Genomic DNA, 24778 nt, shown 5'->3' with positions numbered 1-24778 from the left:
TTATCAGTGTCTTGAAAGGTCTCTTCTATTGGAGGACACATTCTGTTGCAGCAGGTGACCACTGCCCCGAATCTGTTTCACCTCCCCAGGGCTAAGGGCACAACCATCCCTGGAGTGTGTTAGAGATGCAGTTAGCCAGGTCCTCCAGAATCTCAGAATCTGCATTTTAGCAAAGTCCTGGGTAACTCCTATGTCCATGAGAGTTTGAGAAGCACTGGTCTCATGAGTTCCTGACATACAAATAGTGCTGAGGTCAGTATGCTGACTGGGTAGCCAGATACAAGTGAAAACCTTCCTGTTTCTTGCAAACTTGGATGGACCCGAGGCCACCGACGTGGGCCAGGACAAGCTACTCTTTTTCAGTGTTTCTGTTGCATTGCTGTGTCTCTCTGTGATCAGGTGCTGCCCTCCCTGGCAGGAGGACTGCAGACAGGATGACCAAGAGCACTCTACACAGACTGCTCTCCAATGTTCAGGGACGCCACCCACCCTCGTGGTTCCTATTCATCTGCCTACACATGGAGGGCCCAAGAGGGCTGATGTGTGACTATCTCCACGTCCTGGTACCCTGTGTGAATAACTTCACTTACTAAAGGGATGTTGAGCAACTTTATTAATAATGAAGAAAGCACTTTGGTTTGACAAATAATCACTCCATTTTTTCATTTGAAAGTTAACTCTTGTTATTAGAGAAAGCAATGTATTACAACCACAAGGACGTTTACATGGAAATGAACCATCTGCAAAGCATCCCCCATTTTCCTTTTAAATCAGCCAATGGGTGGTGGTGGGAGAAATATTCACCAGCGTATTTAACATCTATCCCCCTTCCTAGACTGTCAGCTCCATCCGGGCAGAGACTGTTGGCATCTCCACAGCACACACGGGGCCTGGCACACATCTGGGGCTCAGTGAGCACTTGCTGAAAGGTGAACAGATTAGTTCTCCTGGGAACGTTGTTGACACATCTCATAACACTTGTTTGGAGTGGAGGGCATTCATCGGGCTGCATATTCCTATTTTTAATTGTATTCTCCACTGGTTACAGTGCCTACAGATATAAAGGCATTGTTAACATTGCTTATAGAAGACATTTGATGGAAATGAGTCCAAAGGCATTATGGTTAGAAACTGGCCAGGTGTCATTTTTGAGAGATTAGATAACTGTTTTCCGGTAGAGTGAATTGCCTGTTTGTTGCAAGTTGGGATTTTGCTGGGCTGGTTTAGAGGGCCAAGGGGAAAGAGATAAGTGGATCTTCTAGTGAGAGGTCATCTGTTTTGAAAGCCTGGAAGATTCCATGAACTAAATCCAAGTCTTACAACACAGGGAAGTGTGTCATACTGTGCAGGGATGAAGTCTCCAATTTAGCATGAAAACAAGAGCTCCTCACACTGTCCTCTTCAGAAAGCCCATACAATCCAAACTTCTGAATGCTTAGCTGCTTACAACCATACATAGATTGAGGGATAAAACTCTGATATGGAAGAGAAGGTAAACCTTTTTTGGCAGACATTCCCAGGAAAAGGCGGCTCTCTTCTCTCATTGCTGCTGCTCTTTCAGAATCCATTTAAACAGAGGAGGAGTCAATGGGAGCCCCGTGCCTCTGGCAGATATCATATGGCGTTTCAGTGGCATTGTGTGTTGCCCTTCTTAGGTAACAGCTCAGCCATTAGAAGAATGTCCTACACACCTTCTCATTTTCTGTGATGAGAGGAATGTGAGGTACTGCACTTCGAGAGTTGTCATTTGTCCTAGTAACCAGCAGCATGACTGTGCTGTCTTCTGCTCTGTCTCCCTCTCAGCCTTCTGCCCAGCCACCACCACTATAGTTTCATTCTCTCCATTGGAACTCCTGGTTCAGAGAATTACCATAAAAAACAGACCCCTAGACATACAACACTCTGCCACATAATGGTGGCTTTGTCTTCTATTTTGGATTACTGACCTTTCCTGGGTAACTTCCACTAAATCGAAGTAAATATTAGAAGAACTTCCTCTTACCAGAATTGAAAAGCATTTAAGTGATGCAGTCAAGTTTATACCATAATTAATTCAGTCATTTAACAAATATATATGGCCTCTGTGCGACAGTGATCTTGACTGGGAATGAAGCTGTCCCATGTGGGGCCTGTTCTTCAAAGGCAGTTCCCTGCTGCCCAGTTCAGTCCAGTGGATCCAGGCGTCTCTCTTTAGTCCGCGTTAGGGGCTCTTCATTGATTCTTCACTATCCAAAAAGGACTTGGAGGGGAGACCTGAGCCCACTTCTGGAAGGAAATGATAACAATTTATTTAGATAATCTTCGTGCAATAGGGCAATTCACTGAAGAGACCTGCTCTCTAGGAGCCTCTGCAACCCCACCATAACCGGGAAGGCTCTACCTCTCCAGTCTTCAGGGCCACATTTCTCTCTGGCCTGCTGTCTTCCCAGCACTCTCAGCCTTGCTCATGGAGCACTCTAGTCCTCCGTCGACCTTGGCCTTTGGTAACGTGATTTTTTACCTGCCAGCTCCCATCTGGTCTCACTCCCTCTTTTTGTCCAGCCTGCATGACACAGCCTCACATCGTTAGTGTTCCCTCACTCCCCTCTCACTGCCCAACCTGCAAAGTCCATGCCTGGGACAGTGCAGCAGGTGTCCTCACTGGGCTGCTGGCGGCAGTGGGGGGAACAGCACAGCCATGCTGTGTGCTGCTGAAGAAATGCACAGCCTCCTGCCCTCGCTCTCAAGAGGCAGCCGTGGCTGCGCGTTCCTGCCCTTCTGAGCTCCGCTCACTTTTAGCAGCAGCCATTCCAACCTGCATGGGATCCTCACTCTCTCACAGATGTGCTGACTCCTCCTGCTGCCTCCCCTCTCTGTGCCTTCTCACTCTGTGTTCCGTTTGCCCTTTCTCCCCTTTTCTCCTCTGCCTACCTCCAAGCCATCCATCACAGGACAGCTCAAGCATCAGATCCTCTGGGACACTTTCCTTAGTTGTTCAGTCTGATGAGGTGTCCCTCATCCTCTCTTAGCTGAAAATTAGCAGCTGCCTGAACTTCTTTTCCAGCATGTCTCATGAGTATTGCCACAACAGCATCTGTCACAATGTGGGGTAATGGCTGACTTGCTTTTCTGCCATTCAACTGATTTCCCTCAGTGCTGGGGCCAGCGTGCAGTGTCTTGTATTCAGTATATAGCTGATTAATTGATGAATTGATTAATTAATGGTTTACACTAGCACAGTGCAACCTTCAATGCAAAGATCTCATCAAAATATTTCACATGGTGGGATATTTTAGAAGGATGACCAGGCTAGTTTGTAGTAAGAAAAAATCAGCAAGACTAGGTCAGGAATTCTTTTTTTGTCTACAGGCTTGCTATAGAAGATATTGAAAATCATCTACCTAATTACCTTTATTTTATCAGGTTGTGTCTTAAATGTCATGTCTGGGGGAAGAAAATGTGATATGTGATTACAGACCTTTCCCGGTGCAACATAGTAAGTTTCAGATTAACTCAAGGAATTGTGGTGATATTGCGGTCAAAGCCAGGTGATTAAAGAGTCATTCTTTGAAAGAAATATCTGTGCAATCAATTAAGAAATTAATTTGCAAATTTTATTTGCTTATAGTAATTGATTTATCCTTCCTTTTACAAACAAATATAAAGAAAACTTAACTAAAAGTACTTCATATCTCTTTCAGATTATATATCCCAGAAAGGATATATTTTTCTCCTTTCTGGTCTTCCTTTTTGGTGTAGCATCTGTAGGAAATGCATTTCTTCATAGCTAAGTGTACCTCCTGTGAAATGTCTTCAGAGTCTACTGGTGCACATAAGTAATTGCAGGCAGCAGCTTGAGGGTCTCCATTTCACATTTATCATATGCCTTATTGCACGAGGCTTTGCAAGAGGAGGTCTAGAGCTACAACATCTCATGGATATGAATGTCAACTCAAATCCCAGAGGCAGTTTATGAGGGGGAAAGCCTAGAAGAGAAGAAACCTAGAGGAATCAAGCAGGAGGGGAGAGTAATAAAAGACTAGAGCAGCAGGTTTTTCTTAACTCAAACTAGAATTAAAGCTCTGTGTGTGTGTACATGTGAATGTGCCCATATGTGCATGCATGCATGTGTGTAAACGGATGTTTGTGTGTGTGCATGTGTGTGCAAGTAAGTGTGTATACATGTGTGGGCATGTATTGTGTACATGTATGTGTGTTTTACGCATCTGTTTGCAAGTATGTGTGTATGCACATAAAAGTGTGAATGTACATGTGTGCTTGGTGTGTGTGTGTGTATTAATGTATGTGTGTAGTTCTAGAGTCTAGTTAGAGAAAGTGCATAAGGAGATAGGGAAATTAACAAGAAAGCTATAGCTTAAATTATAGGAAAAACTTTGCTCCCTATCAGTCATGGTTTTAAAATGTTCAGACTTGATATGTTTCCCAGTGCTATTGTCAGAAAATGTCCCTACGACATTCCATACTACTTCAATCAAATCTAAAACCTTTGTTCCAACATGTTTTATTGATATCAGTATATTTCAAATTTCTACCAGGTTTTTGTAGAGGTATTTTGGCCATAAAATTGACTAAATTATTCAAAATAAAAAATGAATAAGCCTGGGCCAAGGCTTGGAGACTTGCTTAACTCAGTTCTTAAATTTTCAGATTTTCAAAATTACAGATTTAAGCTCTAAAATCATGGTGCTGTTTATGATATTCTTTGATTGCAACTTATGGTTGAAAAACTATAGAGGGCTTTATGCTAACAGTTGTGGATCTTAGGATTTTCATGAAATCTGCGTTATCATCATCTGCAAGTTTAGATGGGGCATAACTGATCCAAAGGATGGATCCCTCGGGGGCAATTCAGCTGGCTGATTTCAGCCAAGATGACAACAGTCAGGATCTGTTCCCTTCTGATCGTCCATTGGGTGTCTTGATTTCCTCTACAGCCCTAGCTGAAAGACCAGACGCTATCTCAGGCTGGCTGCCCCACATGCCTCGCTCCAGACCAAATTCACAGTCTATAAACCTGAGCCTCCAATGCTCCTACTACCATACTCACTCGAACACTCCCAATTCTGACCTGGAGATGTCAACAGCTGCTTGATGACACTCTCTTCTATCTTTCTGTAGCTAAGCCATCCCCAAGTCTGTCGATTCACCCTCTTTAACCCCTTTCGGGGTGTCCATTGTGCCCCTTCACCCTGCTACCTCCCTGGTGCACTGTTTTGCAAAGCTCAGCATACATGAGCGTCACCTGGGAGCCTTAATAAAGTGCAGATGTTGATTCAGCAAATCTGGGATGCGCTTGGGGTGCATTTCCAGCAGGCTCCCGGGGATGCCCCCGCTGCTGTGCTGCAGATGACACTCTGAGTGGTGGGACTCCAGGCTCTGCTGTCGCCTCCTAGGGGTTTCTCCACACTCCCTGGAGGCCTAATGGGCCCTTCTCCACATGGCAGTAAGATCTGTTTTTGTGTTTTTGTTTTAAGTTGGGAGAAGGAGATTATTTAATACTAAAAGGTGCAACATGGGATTGAGAAAACTAATTATTAGTCATAAGTTGAGTATGCACCATTGAAACCACATGCTTTAAAAAATTATAAGAAAAAAATCATAGTATTTGAAAGTTACAAGCTATTATGGCTAACTCCATTTATCTCAGTTAGAGAAGAAGAGTCACCTGTCACCAGGGCACTGCCAGAAGCCACGCTCATTTCCAACAGCACTGGGTGCTCCAGCTTTGGGGTGCCAGCTCCTCCCGTAAAGCAAACACATACCTAGGGATAATATTTCTTTGCAAGGGCTCTGCCCTACAGCTTGTACATCTCAAGAAGTTATGTAATTAAACTGTTTTGAGAAAATTGTAGATTCACACATACTAGCTGTAAGAAATGATGTGGAGAAATCCAGCGTACCAGCTTTCCCCACGGAGACGTCTTGCAGCGTCACAGCCAGCATGAGGCATTGACCCATGCGAAGTCCAGAGCACCTGCACACTACACGGCCCCTCGCATTGTGCTTTCACAGACACGCCCACTTCCGGATGCCATCTAGGACCCCCTCCAAAAAGCAGAGGCATTCTTAAAAACACACATCTGCACATGTTCCTCTTTGTTTGAAGTGGCTTCTCAGTGCCTTTCAAATGAAATCTAAAGTCCTTACCAGCCTTGCAACAGGCACCTCTCCCTCCCACTTCCCCTCACACTCTCAGCTTCATCTCTGCTAGGCTCTGTCCAGCCAGGCAGCCTTTCACAGTCCCTCTCCTCCTGCCCTGCCAGGAAGGTCCCCTTCCCCCAACTCTTCCCCACATATGGCAGGGCCCCGCTTGTCCTTAGAAGCCCAGCTGAAATGCTTCCTCAAGGAGCCCCTCCGGAACCTCTCAGACCAGGTCAGGTTTCTGCACTCTTAGATCATCCCCATGGCATAATCACAGTTGTGATGCTGTGATGATTCAGTGAATGTCTGTCTCCCCACTGGATGGTAAGCTTCCTGAGGGCAGGAACAGCATTGGTTCCAGTCAATGCTATGTCCCAGGACTGTTCATTTTTGCACATACTAATCCTAAAAGGACGATGACAACAGCAACCACTTAAATGACCTAGATGCTCTTCTGGGTGCTGTGCAAATATTAACAATTTAATCCTTGCAACAATCTACGAGGGCGGCATTCTTCTACTCCCACTTAGCAGACAAGGACAGTGAAGCTAGTAAAGAGAAGTCATTTGCCCAAGGGGACCCCACTAGTGTTGGCAGAGCTGGGTGCAAACGCAGGCATGTGAAGCTGGGACCCATGCATTCAAAGACCATGCCAGGTGCCCCCACTGCACACCTCATCCCCACATACCAGTGAGGGGGAGAGAAATGCTCCTGCACTGCCTCTGATTAACTACTTTCATAGAAGTCACACATATACAAAGGGATTTAATTCTAGTGGGATTGAACCTCAATAGTTTCCTTATTAGGTTGATTTCCGTTAATAGTTTAAGTACTGGATATATATGAGTTAGAAAATCTAGATTATTAGCAAATGCAAACTATAAGGCATTTTATAAATGTTATTTTGTTTGTCAAGGGATGAGTGAGATATTCATTACACAAAAAGTAGTGTGGATTTTGAGGTAGAAGATTTACTAAGAATCATACCAGAGTATGAAATAGCCACAAACATTCAGTGAAACCAAACACCCCCACTTAATCTCAAACTAACACTAAATAATAAGAAATAGACTTGGGGGCAGTGCAAGTGTATTTCTAATGGTGAAAACCATTCCCCAGTGAAAACTAATGTACCGTCTAGTTAATAAGAGCTCCTCTGACCCACGCACATCAATACTTACATCCCGATGGTGATGTGCATTTTGGGTTTTGTATTTCTTTTGCAAATTGAGCTAGCATTTTTGATGAGTGGCCGGGCTCTGCTACCCAACCTTTGGACAGTTTCCAAGCATAAAATCACAATTCCAGATAATTCTGTCACAAAGATCTGGGTCTCATTAGGAAGGAGAGGAAGCTGGGAGATGATCCAGTCCAACCTCCCCCAAACCAAACACCACGGCCTTCTCAGTTGTTTCACCAACCATCTAAATGTTTTAGTAATTCTAAAAATTAATGCGCTTTTTCCACGAAAGGAAGTGTTACCACATTTTCCAAGTGGGAGGCATCTATATCCTTACTCCTTCATCCTCTCCTTCCCACCCCCTCACCCCCCCACCACCCACACAACATCTGCAATTCTTAAACTAAAGCACAAATTGTTACAAAAGTTAATTGCACTTTCAAAGGAATGCTTGTATAGAAACTTTCTCGGCTTCAAGGAAAAATAATACGCTTTGAATGGCTGTTCAACAGCATAGAAATTATCTGAGTAGAAGGCACTCATATAGCCCTTAGGACCAATCCTTTCTGCCACAAACACCCCCCTTATAAAGACTTGACAGTGGGCCAGAATAAACAACTTCAGGATGAATTCAGTTGAGACACAAAGTACACACTTCCAGTTTTTCCCTTCTCTGGTTACTGGCCTCAATAACCAGGCAGTCAACTTAAAAAGAAAAACAAAACTTGCTTCAGATTACAGATTACAGACGTCTTATAATATGTCCATTTCACCAGGCCCCACTCTCAGCCCCAGGAAAGGCCACTGGAAACCACCTCACATGGTAGGGGCCTTGCAGGAGCCAGTAATGACCTTATCTCCATCAACATGTTCTGTCAGATTGAACGGGGCAGCCAGAGAAGCCAGAGTTGGCACAGGAACCAAAACGAAGTCTTCCCATCCTCCTGGAGTGAGTGGTTGAGCCTGGATTGGTGCTTAGACCTATACTGGGTGCAAGCAGCGTTCATTCATAGTGGTTTTCAAGACCCAGGGACTTGGCCCCAGCCCTGCTGCTCCACTACTCTTCTCGCTTCATTACCACGAGTCTCCTAGACCACCCAACGATGCCTGCATTTGAAAGACACTTCTGCTGATCAAACCAGCTGACATGCCCCTTGCGGTTCATTTCTAATTGTCCCCAAGGAGGAGAAATTCAAATAGTTTATTACTGAGAGTTAAAGAAATCCACTGAAACATTCTTTGATCTAAAATTACTGTCATGGCGGAGCACCTTCACCTTAGTCATTGCCTTTAAATATGAAAGCTATTTAAGAAAGTTTGCCCTTAAATATGAAAGCTATTTTAAAAAGTTTAATGAAAGAAGAGAATCACAGAACGTTTTCAATAAGCAAAAGAAAACCTAAGAGAAAAGTTGAAAGTAGGAATTTTTTAAAGAATATACGACACGTGTTCTGTGACTCACCCATGTAAGTTATTTGTGTGTATTCTCTTGCATAGTAATTAATAATGAAGCAAAGCAAGGCAATGATATCTTTTCTTGTCTAGTATTCTAGAAGACTCCATGTTTTTGGAAAATATCACTCTCAAATATATTCAAATATATTCAATCGGAAAATGGGTTTTCTACAAGATTCTATATCTGTAGTCAATAGCAAATATAATTCTATTAAGCTAGTAGGATGTGATAGGAAACTAAAACCTAGGGGAGACCAAAGCAAGGAAAAATACTTCCTCATCCAAACTTGAGAGCAATTTACCGTCAGGCCTACTATTAATAGATGGAATACAGATTCCATTTTCATTACTCAACTGCCATATTCATTATTACACTGTACAGAAAAGGGAATCACGTCTGTTGAAAACTTATATATGATGTTCATGCATGCATTCCAGTAATTCAACAATTTTTATTTATCTTTTTATTGCTTGCTAATTTTTCAAAATAATAAGCTAAAGAAAACAAAATGTTTGTGCTGTTCTCAGATGACATATTATCTCTTTAAAGGACAAAATATGCTGTGAAATAATAGAATGCTTTCAGCACTCAAGTGTGAGCGAGTGCTCATACATGAGAGAAAGCCGTGGGGACTACAGAAGCCAAGAAGCAGATCTAGCTGGGGAGGCCTTTGCAGAGGATGTAGTTGTGTGGGGAGGCCACACACGTGGAATTCCCAGGAGGGCTGTGGAGGCAGGGAATCTGCAGGAAAGCACTGGGGTGAGAAACGTGATGAGAAACAATTATTGTCTTAAAATATCTGCAGGGCTGTAAGGTAGAAAAGCAATATGTTGCATCTGTGTTAAGCCAAAGAAAATTATCAAGGGACTGGCTTCAGCTTAACGTAAGGAACAATTATGTGATAGGGTTGTCAATAACAAGAGTAGACTGCTTCTTCACACACTCCTAGTCACTCAGAATGGTCCAGGAGGAGTGGACAACCATTTGGTAGAGAACGGGAAGGCAGGGGCCCTGGGTGGGAGTGGTGAGGGTAGGGAGTGAGCATCCCAATCTAGAAGTAAATTGTGCCCAGCACGGAGCTACAACACTGCCCTGCACACAAACACACAAATAACAATCCCCAGCCCCTGCATTTCCCTCTCGGGTTTCAGGACCTCATCTCTTACTTCAATTCCTTTATTTAGCTGATGATGAAATAGGAAGAGCTTAGCACTAAGAAAATCCTTTTGGAGTTTGGCCTTGCGGGAAAATGAATCACTCCAACCAGGTTTGTCTTCTAGAAAGTATAGGATGAAGGGGCTCCTCATCACATACTTCCTGACCTCCTGCTAGGCCTTTCCCTTAACCAGGGGCTGGCAAAGCACAACCTATGGGTCACGCCTAGCCTGCCACCTGTTTTTGCAAATAAAGTTTTATTGGAGCATGACTATATGTATTTGCTTACAGTCTGTGGCTGTGTTCACACTATCCCAGCAGAGTTGAATAATTGGGACAGAGACCATATGATGGGTGAAGCCGAAAACATTTACTCTCTGGCTGTATTCAGAGGAGGTTTGCTGAGCCCTTCTCTGAGACATGGCAAGCGCTTCTTCAGGCTCACTCTTCACTAGATTCAGGCCTGGGGCAGTACAGAACCAGCTCAGGATAGCACTCCCGACTCACTCATTTTTTCAGGCAGGGGAGCCATCTAATGTCAAGTGCCTACGTGCAGGAACTGGTCTGTTAATTAGCAGCTCTCCTTATGGAAGGGATAATATATTCTAGAAACAGGAGTACGGCCCTATTGCGAGAATGTCCTGAGCCAAAATTAAGATTCTTCTATGGCAGAAACTTGGCTGGGGCTTCTCCTGAGTTAACTTGGTAGTTGTTAGTGATTTTTGAGTCAGTTTTTCCTCGTCAACGACCCCAGGAATGAGTTTGGAACTACACGGTAGCCAGGGAAAGGGAAAGCTTCACGCCCGCCCCCAGGACAAGGTCTGTCTTCACACTGCTACATCCCCACACCCACCTTAAAATGAAACTTAAAAGGAGGATTTCAGTTAAGTAGGAAGTGAGAAGAGGGTTCATTTTAAAACAAGCATTAAATGAAAACCCACACACACACACACAGCACACAAATCCAACCACGCTTACAAAACCATCACAGAGGGTCAGGAGAGGCCCTTTTCTAAATGAAAAAGAGCAGGGGTGGAGACTGTTCTGAGAGCACGCTGGGTTCCCTGAAGGGAATTCTCAGCTGTATGTGCCCTGCACAGGATCCCTGCTAGACACAAGGCCAGCTGCCTTCCTTTCAAGCCACAGACGCATCCCTGTGTCCAGGCGGGCCGGTCAGCTGTGGTCAGCACCAGCTGCCCCGCTCCGTGGTGAGGTCACAAATGTGAGCAGGAGGGCAGGCCGTCAACCTCTGAGTGCTTGGAGAGAGGGACAGGATTCCTCCTGTGCGACCCCTCCAGTCTCACTCAGACTCAAGTCTGACTAAGGGGCCAGGTGCTTTGACCAGGGACTCTCCCCTCTCACTTCCCTCCCAGGAGTCACAGGTACATGAGTCCTTGTTTTACAAATGAAGAAAACAGACCTAACATGATTAAGATGTTGCCTTCATAGGGGTGGCACCAGGATTCCAAACTGTGGACTCCACTGAGCCCAGTGCCCACTGACATGCGCCAGTAACAGTGCAGCTGCCTGTGGTTCTGTCGACTAAACTGCCGGCGGGGGCTGGCTTTCCACCTTCTTCTTTTTTTTTTTTTTTTCACTCTTCAAACACTTAATGACATGAACATGAACTACTGGCTGCATCGTTCTGCTGACAACATGACATGTTTCTATAACGTGAAAAAAAGCAAGCAGTGGACTGCTCATTGGTAAAATTGAGTCAGTAATCTTTTAGGAAGATTATTTTTCTCCTTTTACTGCTTCTTATCTGTTCCCCGCAGTAAAGAGGACAAGATGACGATGACTCAGGGAACACCTCCAGCCTGAAGCAGCACCACGCGAGCTTAGACCTTAGGGTTGGCTTGGAAACCACAGGCGGGGCGGCTTGGGCCCCTCGGACACTCCCTCTAGAAGCTGCTTCTCCCCAAGCTACCCCAGAGGCAATGAGCGCCCTCTGCCCCTCAGCAATTCAATTCACTGGCTGTCCTGCTCCTGTCAGTACTGAGAGTTGCATGTTTTACCCTCAGGGGAAAAGTCCAGAGGCCCTTGGGTGTCCAGCGAGCTCTGAGGTCCCTGCTGCTGATCCCTCGCGCTGTCAGCATTCAGAGGCATTCACACAGCACAGCCTCCCAGGCTAACAGCTGTCGTGGAACAGCGGAGCAGCTAGACATGGCCATTCTGTAGCCCACTGCTGCAGAGGTCAAAGAGACAAGCACAGGGAGCATCTTTGCTTTCAGAAAAAAAACAAAACAAAACAAAAAAAAAACACACTGGTGTACTGGCCTTCTCCTGGTGTCTTAGTGATTGTTCTTTTCTTTCGATTTTTGGTTGTCTTTTTTTTTTTTTTTTTTGAAAGAGGGGCCTTTATGCTTTTTTCCTAATGTTCATGGGTAAACCAATGTAAATGTGTGTATGCTTACAGAGATGGCTTTAAATCGCAATTCTTCAGTAGAGATTGATTTTTTTTAAAACGGGTAAAAATTGAAGAAAAATTTTAAAAGAACATTTAAACCATCTTGGGCTACGGGTGGATACGCACCTCCCCACGGAAGCCAAACAGAATCTCTCTGCAGATAAACACTTGCAAAAAGAATTTCCAACCCCAATTTTTGAGTCAGAGATCTTTTATTTCCTTGCAAATTACATATCTGTTTCAGGATTTTTGACTATAAGAAGACTGAATGAAGATGTGTTTCTTACAGATAACTATGAACAAATCAGGAAGGATAATAACTTGTACCCCCCAATTCGAATCCAGAGAAGGGGAAGGCATAAAAAAAGAAATGGAAGAAACTTTATTTTTAGTGGTAAATGGTGGGACTATGTATTTTACGTATGGTGAAGTCACCAAGCCCAACACTTGGCACTTGTAGGCAATGTAGTCTTCTAATCTGAATGTGAAGTATTATGTTTTCATTTGCTTGGTCATGAGGAATATTGGTGTTTTTGTCCCAGTTCTCGAGCTGACTGACTTCTCTTTCTGACATGTGTTCCTTTAGCACACCTCTACACTGCATGGCTCTGAGATGTCCTGTGACTGTTTCATGTGTAAAGTTGCCTCCCCAAAGGACTCACGTATTCCTTCAGGGCAGTGAGTACTTCTGATTCATCCTTAGCAGCTGCCTTCGCACTACTTTACTGGATATGTTGTAGTTGAATTAATGAACAAAAGAACAAGCAACTTCTGGTGCCTGGTGTGGATCTCAGAGCAGGGTGGAGTGAGCCTGGCCAAAGGGTCATCGTGCAACCTCTGTGGCTGACTCCACCTGGCCACAGAGCTTCTCAGCCATGCTCAGTATTCACATGACTTCTAGAGCGACAGCTCAACCAGCAAATAAACAGCTCCATATGGGAAATATTACTCAGCCTTTGTCATCAAGGAGTGAGTCACGGGCCTGAGATGAATAGAAGATAGAGGAGAAAAGGTGTGTGGACTGGGTGGGACTGCGCCCAGAGAGGTGAACTCCCGGCAGCCCTGCCTCTCTTTACCTGCACATCACCTTGCTAGGATGCCTTCGGTTGTGAGGGCCTGTCTAGGAAGAGAAGAGTTGCACCCTGGCAGGCAGCACTGAGCTGTCTCATGCAAAGCTGAGGAAGAAAGAGTGAGCTGCCCAGTGAGCCTGCTGGGGTGGTGGAGGCTGGGCTGGGCTGTGCAGTCTGCAGCCCCCAGCAGCCCTTGGCACCTTTCTACTGCCTGGTGCTCACCAGCTCTCCAATAACAAAGAGGGACATGAAGTCAGAGGGGAAGGGAGGTAGCACAGGGCAGTCTTGACTTTGAACAAAGAACTGGCTTCCTGAAGTCAGCTGGCCGGGTTTTGAAGCCGATTTTCCAGCAGCAGTCTTTGATGCCAACCCCATTTAGGAATTCTGTATCTCCCCCTACCTTCTACCAGATGTCTCTGAGCTCACCTTTGGTGATAATCATGCAATCCCCATCGTCCCCAGGTCCACACTGCCCCATTCTGTCCCACCCCGGGTTCCTTGGTGCCGTCGGCTCCCCAGCGAGCTGGGAAGGGAGAGGCCAGCTCTGCTGGGGCTCCTGCTGCCCTGGCTCTGCACTGCCCTTCCCTGGCAGGTCTGAGGCGCCACTGGAGGAGCCACACGGCCCTGAAGCAGCAAGGCAGATGCCCTGGACACAGTGGAGGCACAGGGTGCAAGCGCCGGCCTGGCCCACAGACTTTTGGAGGGGAAGTGGTTATTATTCACTTCAAAAGTATGCCCGTGTGTAAAGAGAGAGCCCCTGAACATGAGTAAGCAAAAGTCCCAGCGCAGAGATTAGACAAGTAGAATGCTGGCCCGAGAGGAGGTACTTACTCACGCTCTGTCTAGGAAGGAAAGCCAGGCCCAGCACGCTCACTGCTGTCTGTCCTCTCACACAGAGGGATTTTGAATCCAAGCCAGCATCCTGTCCTTTCTCCAGTGTCCCCTGCTCAGGAGTCAGGACTCAGCAAGGCCCACCCCAGCCACACACAGATACAGTTCCAGGACTCAGGACTCAGCAAGGCCCACCCCAGCCACATGCAGGTCCAGTTCTAGGATTCAGGACACAGTGAGGCCCACCCGAGCCACATCCAGGTCCAGTTCCAGGACTCAGGATTCAGTGAGGCCCACCTCAGCCACACACAGGTCCAGTTCCAGGACTCAGGACTCAGCGAGGCCCACTCCAGCCACATGCAGGTCCAGTTCCAGGACTCGGGACACAGTGAGGCCCACCCCAGCCATATCCAGGTTCAGTTCCAGGTAAATCATCTGCTTTCCTCCGTCCAAGAGCCTTGTTCCCTATGTGTCCTTGTGTTTAAAATGGAAACGTTATGAGAAACTGCCTGCCAGGGCAAAGGGTGCTGCCAGGCACACAGTAGGGACTCAAAATGAATCTATTGTATTTAATACATAACAGATCAACGGGTATTGCTTTCTGAAATCTTTTTTAGCCCAATTTTGTTTCTTATCGTCCAATAACAGGTCAAATTATTTCTGATTTACTAGCCATTCAGTTGCCCATAAAAAATGGAAAGTGATTTAAGATTATTAGTTTAAAAACCAATGAAGGTAAAACAGGTATCATTGAAGACACGTAGGCAGAAATAGATTGCAATAGTTGCTGCCATGTGAAGCCTCAGTGTCATGCTTCATATTTAGAGAGATCTATGATTTCTGAGGCCCTTTCATGTCCATGATCTCAGTACTGCTCACAACTGCCCTCTGAAATTCACAGAGCTGGTCCCATGTTAATCAGAGTACACTGAGCACTGAGACCCAGCGTGTTGAGATAACTGGCTAGAGATCATCCCGTAATGGTACCATCACAATCTTCACACTGTAGAAGTTTGATGATGTCACCGGAAGCATATTCCACATTCCCTTGTGAACTGGCCTTCCTGTGATCAGAAGCATCAGTGAACTCCCAAGAGGGTGGGACAATTTACAGAGGTAGTCTCACTCTACTTAGTGTATTTTTTACAAATCACAAGCTTGGCTTGGGATTCTTTTCATGGCTAGAAGGAGAATCATGGGGTTGGAAGTCCACCAGTTTGGGTCTTCTGTTCCCTAACTCAAAATAAAGAGATGTTATTTTCAAGTCTTCTGCTTGTTAACTTAATTAGAGATATGTTAGTTTGCAGCTGTGTTGGGCATGCCACAGCTTGGCATGTTTAGTCCAGAAGGCATATTGTAATGTATATGGAAGATTGTCAGAAATTCAAAAGGACTTTTTGAGTATCACATGTGCATTTTCAAGTTCCAATATAGATTCAAATTCAGTTTGACAGGTATCTTTGGATGCCTATCAGCTAAGAACTATTTATTAGTTGTGAAATAAAATAGGGTAAAATAAGGAACAACTGAGGAAAAAACATAGAATTTGTTATGTGAATAAAAATTGTCTTCAAAATTATGACTTTTTCCATCCCACAAAAGTTTTGATTAAACCCACAATGAAAATTTAAATAAAACAGTGTATTTACTTTTGTTTAACCACTTATTTCATTATGACTCACAACTATAGGTTTTCTAGTTTCCATTATTACAAACTATTGTGTGGGTTAAACCAATTTCATAGACTAGTCTAGTTCTATAGTCACAATTTATAAAATGTTTTTATGTGGTAAATTGAGTGTCTTCATAGATGTACATGATTATTTCTCAATTTAATTTTTTAGCGTAAAGTAATACATAGTCACTATGGAAAATTTTAAAAACACAAAAACTATGAAGAGTAAATAAGAAAAACACCCAGAAATTTACCATTCAGAAAAGGTCATTGTTAACAACATGGTGTATCTTCCTCCTGTCATGCTTCTGTGCATTTGAGCACATTTGAGATGTGTATACATGTTCATTTTGAGATTTTAGTATAGCAAAAGAAATGACCAATCCTGATTCAATGAAACCTCTGGCAAACTCGCTATATTTTCCTTACATATTTTTAAGTTCATCCTATAAATGAACTATCCATCCATCTTATTTGAGATTTTCTTAAATCTTTCAGCAAGAAAGCGAGAAAAAAAATCCTCCTCTGGCCTTTAAAGCCTAATTAAATATATGACTAAGCTAGAAATATTTTATAATAACCAACCAGAAAGTGGCAAGGACTGTCACTCTTCCCATACAGCCCGCCTCTTCCTCTGTCTCCCTCGGGCACACGGAAACAAGAAAGGGTGAGAAACCCAGGATAAGTCATCCAAGACTTTGGTCACATGGCCATCCATTGCTTTCACAACAAAAATATAAATGCAACGTGTGTGTGCATTTCATACCAGTAGGTCCAATAAGCTATCTATATGTACACATATGTGTATACACACACACACATCCATACAGACACTCCCCAGCTTACTACAGTTTGACTTACGATTTTTTGACTTTACAATGGTGTGAAAGAAATGCACATTCAATGGAAACCATACTTCTAATGTTGAATTTTTTATCTTTTCTTGGGTTAGTTGATGTCTGATATGTTACTTTCTTGCGATGCTAGGCAATGGCTGGGAGCCAGAGCTCCCAGTCAGCCATGCAATCAAGAGGCTAAACAGCTGATACTATACAGTGGACTGTGTCACCAGCATTTCAGGGATATTGTGTTTTGTGTTTTTGAATCCTATCATGTTTACAAAATGCCATTTTCGACTGCTATTTTCAATTTAAGGTGGGTTTATCAGGACATAACCCTATGGAAAGTTGAGGACCATCTGTATGTCTGGTAGGGAAAGATGGATAATAAATTCATAGGCAAATAATAATTTCATGATTATTATTAAGTTATTCCTACTTAATAATAAGTAGTGATCACTGCCAGGGAGCAGAGAATGCAGGATAATGTGACAGAATGTAATGGTGGGTACTTAAGCTAAAGTAGTTGCAGAACAGGCTTTTCTAGAGGGTAGGCCTTTAAGCGTACCTTGAAGATGCAAAGGAAGCAAAGATGTGAAGATCTGGGCTGGGGATGGAAGCAGAGACAACTTGGAGGCCAAGGGGAGAGACTGACAAGAACCCAGCTCATACCTCAGCAGCCTTTAATGCATAGCTGAGAAAACAACAAATTAAAACAATTATAGTTTTACTTAGACAATTCTAAGTGTCTAAGTGGATTTGGGCAAATCTGGAGAAACTTGTTCTAATACTGTGTCTTAATAAGTAATATAGATTTGCCCAGGCTTGTGGGCAGAGAGGTATACACCCCCATAATAGCAGAGGAAGGCCACAGGGCCTACCCTACAAAACCAGAGGCATTTAAAAACTTAAAGGAGGCAGATTGCTTTTATCTTCAGTTAAAATAAAGTGAGGATTTTCTTAAGAAAAATAATAATGAGACCACTGGCCCGCCCTAGATGTCCAACAAGAATGCACAGATAACCTCCTATATCCACTTTCCTGAACCTGCCCCTGACAGCCAAGTGGAGCACAACAACAGAGATGAACCTCAAAACTACTGTGCTGGGACATAAGGCTTGCTCAAGACGACAGTGTGGTGTGAGTCCATCTATGTTCTAAAGCAAGCAAAGCTATTCTGTAGTGAAAATGGATCAGGACAGCAGTTGCCTCTGGTGTATGGGGGCAGGGATCGACTGGGAGGGGCATGAGGGATGACAGTTAGGGTTTCGATCATGACAGGAATTCAGATTACTCCAGTATGTGCATTTGTTAAAGCTCATCAATGCTACACTTAAGATTAATCCTCTCACAGTTCGTGGATGTTACCTTAAAAACAACAATGATGACTGCAAACTAATATTGAACTCTGGTTAGTGATACACCAATGTGAAGTATAGTGATGTCTCTACTTTACTTTAAAATGCATCCAAAAGCAGACTAGAGGACCACGTCTGACAGACAGATAAATAGATATGTGATAAGGTGAATGTAGTAAAATTCTAACATAAGGATGTTTGCGGTACAATTCTTTCAGCTTTTCTATACATTTATAAATCTTCATACTAAAATTTTAGGACAAAAAGTTAGTGCTTTGAAGACCTAAGTCATAGGGCCTGCTGTTCTTGATGCAGTAGAATTTGTCTTCAGATTTGCAAAGGGTAGGGCAAACCACCAGCATTTTGTATGGAACTTGATGCAAACACTTTTAATTATCTGGTTTTCAAATGCATAGACTTAAAGTAATATCAACTCTTTCTTTGAATAAACTACTAAAATACCTAGTCTTAAATAAATATTTTTATGTAATTCTTAAAGTACTATGTATTCATTTTTCTTTCTTCTTTCTTTTCTGACTTGATAAATACTCTATAAAGTAACTGTGTTTAATGGCCAACATTTGAGTAAGTCCATATGCAGATCCAAACATCTCAGTCTAGACAATAACTTAACACAATATAGAGTGGCTGACATCCCCTAACATCGGTCATGTTATGCTGTGTTGCTGTCACATTCTCAATAGTTAATTTTAATAAAAGAAAGTCAAAAGCTTATATATTTATTCAATCTTCAAAACATTTCTGGGAGGTTGTCTTCGTTAATTTTATGTTGCTATATCAATATCACAGACTGGGTAATTTATAAAGAAAATAAATGTATTTGGCTCATGGTTCTGGTGGCTGGGAAGTCCAAGGGCATGGCACTGGCATCTGCTTGGCAGCTGGTGAGGGCCTTCATGCTGTGTCAATCTACGGTGGAAGGTCAAGAGAGCATGCATGTGAGATGGTGGGGAAGAGAAAAAGGGGTTTTAACTCATCCTTTTATCAAGGACCCACTCCCATGATAGCTAACCCACTCTTACATGAATGGCATTAATCTATTCCTTAGGGCACAGCTCTCATGACCTAATTATAATACCTCTTAAAGGTTCCACCTCTCAATACTGTTGCATTGGTGATTAAGTTTCCAATAAACACACTTTGGAAAACACATTCAAAGCACAGCAGAAATCAATGTTATTGTCACCATTTTCCTATTTGAGGAAAGTATGGCACAGAGAGCTTGGAGAAGTACTTCAAGGTCACACAATGAGGAAGTGGCTAAACAAAAACCTTATCTTAGATTAATTAAAAACCTCTTGCTCTTTGCAGTTTTCTCTTAAATCTACCTAATTTGTGACTGTAATTTTTAAGTAATTTACTCATATAAGTGATCTCACATTAAATTTTCTCGTTGCTTTATTTCTAACATGAGATATTTGGTATAAGGATGGAACCAAGATCATACCTTGTTTTAATTAGAAAACCTAGACCAAGTCATTCTGATCTTCATCCTAGATTTCACTTAAATGCTGCTGTCTCCTTTTGGGTATGTGACAGGTGAAAGCCTCAGAAGAAACAACCTTATGTGTTTTCTTTTGATACTTTAGTAATTAACCCAGGATAGTATTCAAGATTGACATGCCTTATATTGAATCAAATAGCATATCAACTGCCTTCTTATTCTCAAGAATAGACATGTTGGGTAATTGGGCATTTAAGTTTCTTTGCAATTTTTTCTATTATTAACAAAATTAATGAACAACATTCTGCATAAGGTCTGTTTCCTCAGAATATGTTTCCCAAAGTGGAATCATCATGATGTAGAATTTAGGCATACTCACTTGTTTAAACAAATTGTCCAGTTGCTTCCCAAAGTGTTTTGTGAATTAAGATTTACATCAAGAATATATAATGTTACTGTCTCCCAAATACAGGATCTTTTTCTGAATATAAAAGTTACTCAGGCTAATTGTAGACAATGAAGGGTCATTATCTTCATTGATAATGAAGTGCTTCTAATACTTGTGTTTTTATTCATTTATTCAAAAAGTGCTAAATAAGCCCTGAAGGGGCTTTCAGGGGGTCATTTGGGGCTTATTTAGCACTTTTTGAATAAATGAATAAAAGCACAAGTACAGTTTTTTTTTAAATCCTGTTTTCTATAATAGATTAATCTTAAATGGCATGTTTTCCTTTATTTTACTGACAAAAGTTACTCACTTTTTGATTTAATAATACAAATTCTTTGGTTCAGCTGAGAGAAACTTGCAAGCTGACGTCCTTGATTATTTAAAATGAAAGCAGCTGCCTGTTTTCATCTCTCTGCATCCTGAAGAAACTCTTCTGCAACGTGTTCCAGCCCTAGGTTCTAGTTGACCCTGTTCATCTGTTTGGCGTGAGGGGCCCAACTAACACTTGCGGCTACCTGGACCACAGCCAATCTAGTTGGAATGAGAGTTAGAGGCCATAGTCTGTCAGCTGGGAAAGCAGCTTTTATTCCAAGGTGTGCCACCCAAAAGGCCACACGTTATTGTCACAACCTTGTACCTATATCAGTGCTGACATATTTAAGGACCTTAGAATTGGGAAATCAGTTTAGCCCTATCTGCATGTGTAGCAGACAACCATACAATTGTTCCAACTTGAGGTTGCATTCAGAGCAACCTCATTTCCCCCATACTCCTGGGGAAAAGCAGACCAGAGACGCTGGGTCAATCCAGGGTTATGGTTGGAAGAATGATGGAAATTCTGCCCCTGGTGATAGGAGAGAGGGACTCCATCTTGTCAACTGTCATGGTTCCCATGTGAAAGTTATCGTTATCACTGAAATTGAATGAGAACACAGAAGGGAAGAACAGGGAAATCCCCACAGAGTTAAAGAGGATGTGAAGATTGCTTCATATTTAATGTTTGTGTAAGTGCTTTGGGTTGGTTATGTGCTGTCTGAACATGTGCTCATTTCCATGGCTCATTGCAAGGGCAGACAGTCCAATGATACTCTTTAGAATCATTCCCATGGGGAAGGAACAAAGAAGCCTGTAAAATAGAAATGCACATGTAAAAAGCGTTGAAGAAAGTGCCAGTGTATTGATTTTGGCCATGGTTTGTGCTCTACCACCCGCTTACTGTGATTGCAGAACTGCCTTTGCAGATGAGGAAGAACCTGGCAAGGCTCAATCCAACATCCAAAGCCAGAGGCCATATTTCGTCACTCTTAAGATAATTTGGGTTCAAATTATAGTCCCTTTACACACTCTCTGCCTCAAAAGCCCCAAGACTCTGTTTTGTTATGCTTGCCTAAACATGCCTTTCAAAGAGCTAGTTCTGTAAATACAACTTTATTATAATCCTCTCCTTAGCTTTTAAAAATGGATCACCGGGTCCATTTCTATGGTCCAACTTTGTCCCTTAATTTAAAATTTTTTCTTGGATTAAGTTTGATGCCTTGAAACATTAGGGACTCAAGCATACAAGATTGTGTGCTGGTGGTGAGGGAAGTAACTGTGCCTCCCCCTGTGCTGGGTGGATCAACACAGAGTGTGGACGAGCATAGGGATGTGTGGGTTTCTCACTAGCCGAGAGTGTTTTTAAATGTTGTATTTTGATGTTTGTTATTTTCTGAATATTCTACAGTTAGACCTTTGATTTGTTCTTTGATGGCTTCATTTGAATAACATTTTAATCTCCAGCCAGTTAGGTTTTTTATTTACACTCTTGTCGCTGCTTTTACGTGTATAGTTTGTGTACACTACCGCCCAGTGTATGTTATGTTTGTAAACATTCATTGCACCCACAACAATGTGACATACTGTATTTTTGAGAAGTAAAAAGTTCATTATATAGTTATTAACTCAACCCTCAATTATATTAGTGAAATACCTTGTGAAATTTATTTTTTGCCTACTGGAGCTCTTACAGGTTAATCCTGTCTTCGAGATTTTCATAGAATTTTCAACTACCACCCACCCCTTTAAATTTCAACATTTTTTTATTTTGGCATTTTAATGCAATTCCATGCATTATAGGGGCAAGCTATCTCTTCTTATGAATTGCACCTTACGTAAACTTAAAGATCTTTTATCACAAATTTCTTTGCTGTGTCCTTTAGTGAGAATGTGTATTATCAGTCACTAAAGCTCACAAAGTTAGTAAGCTTTGTGCCCAGATGACCGGGGCAGGAATGGGTGAGTCTCTGTGTGGAGAGAGTGAAGAAACTGCTAGCCTTATTACCTGGACCTTGAGGGATTGTTTTATTTTAGTTTTTCTGCATTTCTCAGTATTTCATGTGATATCTTTTTCTTCCAGTTTGCCAAGGCACGAGTAACAAGCTCACGCAGTTGGGCACTTTTGAAGATCATTTTCTCAGCCTCCAGAGGATGTTCAATAACTGTGAGGTGGTCCTTGGGAATCTGGAAATTACCTATGTACAGAGGAATTATGATCTTTCCTTCTTAAAGGTTGGTGACTTTGATTTTCCTACACAAATAAAATTGGAGAAAATCTAAGTGGAGAAAGGCCTGGGCAGAATTCCACTTGAAGTATTTATTTTTGCTATGGCAATGACAAGTCTTACAGAGCTACAAATGAGAGTTTTATGAGAAAGCCATTTTACCAGCTAATGTCAAGTAATAACTAGAAAAGGATATCAAATAGAAACAGGCTAATCTGGAGTTCCACTGTCATCATAGACACTGACGTTTATCCCTGACCATTGCCTCAGTCATGGTGTGCTGCCATACTCGCTCTTAAAAACTTTTTTTAAAAGCCCTGCTTTGCACCATTTGCCTATTTCCTTAGTGTAAATACTCCTACCATAGCTGATTTCAAGGTACCAAGAGTTTCACCCAGCTGGTCACAGAATTCTTATTTCACAATAGGCGCTAATGACCCCATAGGAGCCAGCTCTGAAGGCTTCAGAGTTTCACTGAGCTTTGGATGGGGTTTACTTAGCCTTCTTCTGTTTTTCTTTTACCTTTCCTTTTTAAATAAGAAATAATGCAAGACAGATACAAAGTAATTCTTTTTAATTTCCATTTTCACTGGAGAGTGTTGAACCCCGTGCGGCATGAGAGCACAGTGTTCCAGAACAATGCTTACTGCTCATTATCACAGGGGTCAAAGGCTAACGTGCAGGGATTGTTGCAGATCGTGGACATGCTGCCTCCTGTGTCCATGACTGCAATCATCTACCTGTTTTACAGCTGTTGAGCACTCGTGTGCATTAGGGTTCAACTGGGTGTCCTAGGGCTCCCTGGACCCATTTTAGACCTTGAGTTCTTGAGTTCCTCAAAAGATAAATCACGCATTTATGTTTTCCCTTCTTAGACCATCCAGGAGGTGGCTGGTTATGTCCTCATCGCCCTCAACACAGTGGAGCGGATTCCTTTGGAAAACCTGCAGATCATCAGAGGAAATATGTACTATGAAAATTCCTATGCCTTAGCAGTCTTATCTAACTATGATGCAAATAAAACCGGACTAAAGGAGCTGCCCATGAGAAATTTACAGGGTGAGAGGCTGGGATGCCAAGGCTGGGGGTTTATAAATGCAAACAGCAGTTCCGATGGCTCCCAGTGAGCTTGTCACTCAATTCTACCTTGGAGAAGACTTTTATTTTTATCCAGTACAAGTGCACTGAGTGCCGGCTGTGTGTAAGATACTGCAAGGGAAGTTACTGAGAAGATGGCAGATACTGGAATGGGAAGATTTAAGCGGGGTACCAGTGTTTACATGGACATGAAAAAATACAGAGAGATAGTAAGAAATCGTAAAGATTCTGAGTAAAAGAGAGTATGACCAGACAAGCTGGGCAGGAATCAGGAATCTATGTGTGCAGGCAGTGAATAAACTGGCAGTCTTATTACCTGGACCTCAAGGATAAAAGACATACAGTAAAAATCAACCCACATTGAGGACAGTTTCCAGGGGCGTGCTGCTACACAGAAAGCCCTGTGTAAGTTAAGGATAGAGAATGAGGTGTTCTAGAACTTTGAATTTTTGTGAGCAGGACTCGTGAGGTTCCTGTGAGAGGAAACAATGAAGGATGATAGAAGAGAAGGGAAACTGATTTTAAAAAACTGGAGACAGCAGTGATTGTGCCTCACTGTGCAGTAGGTTTGGGGCCAGCAATGTTAAATTGGTAACTTCATTTAACGCCCACAACCTTTCTTCAAAGTAAGCATTGTACAGATGCCCCTTGACTTATGATGGGATCCTATCTGGCTGGACCCTGCCGAGGGTGAAGGCGTCATTAGGTCGGATTTCAGGGCTAATTGAATGTGTATTGCCTTCACACCATGACAAAGTCGAAAATCTATGTTAAATCATGGTAAGCCGGGGACTGGCTGTGCTCTGCCATCTTACAAATAAATAAATGGCAGTCAAGTAACTCCCTTGAGGCCTCCAGCTCGTGAATGGAGAGGCCAGCTATGGCCACCACGCTCTGCCCCAGGGCGCTCAACGCCCCTCCTGTGCCATGCAGCTCTGACAGGGAGGCAGTGCTGGTAGGAAAGGGGTGTGATGAAAGGGGTGCCCAGCAGAGGGAGTCATATCGGGAGTGACAGGAGAACAACAGGGGTGCAGCGCTGGGACCCAAGCCAGCACCTCCGGTCATGGCTCCTCGGTTCACCGCCTATAAAATTGTGTGGTTCCCCCACACCC

At 43.0% G+C, this 24778-nt stretch overlaps 1 protein-coding gene across 4 annotated transcripts in view; it reads left to right on the top strand.

Moving 5' to 3' along the window:
* EGFR (epidermal growth factor receptor) overlaps positions 1-24778 on the top strand; it is a 196734-nt gene that overhangs the window by 103097 nt on the left and 68859 nt on the right. For 3 of the 4 annotated variants that reach the window (XM_054494705.2, XM_063667305.1, XM_063667306.1), the window contains exons 2-3: positions 22424-22575; positions 23444-23627. In XM_054494705.2, the coding sequence (XP_054350680.1) occupies positions 22424-22575; positions 23444-23627 (336 nt within the window). Of the gene's footprint in view, positions 1-14650; positions 14670-22423; positions 22576-23443; positions 23628-24778 lie in introns of those variants that run through there. The other variant, XM_063667307.1, reaches the window with a different exon arrangement.

This window comes from Pongo pygmaeus, chromosome 6 (genome assembly GCF_028885625.2).
Source record: "Pongo pygmaeus isolate AG05252 chromosome 6, NHGRI_mPonPyg2-v2.0_pri, whole genome shotgun sequence".
Classification (NCBI taxonomy): Eukaryota; Metazoa; Chordata; class Mammalia; order Primates; family Hominidae; genus Pongo; species Pongo pygmaeus.
The sequence above is the reverse complement of the archived record's forward strand: the minus strand, read 5'-3'. Positions and strand labels throughout refer to the sequence as shown.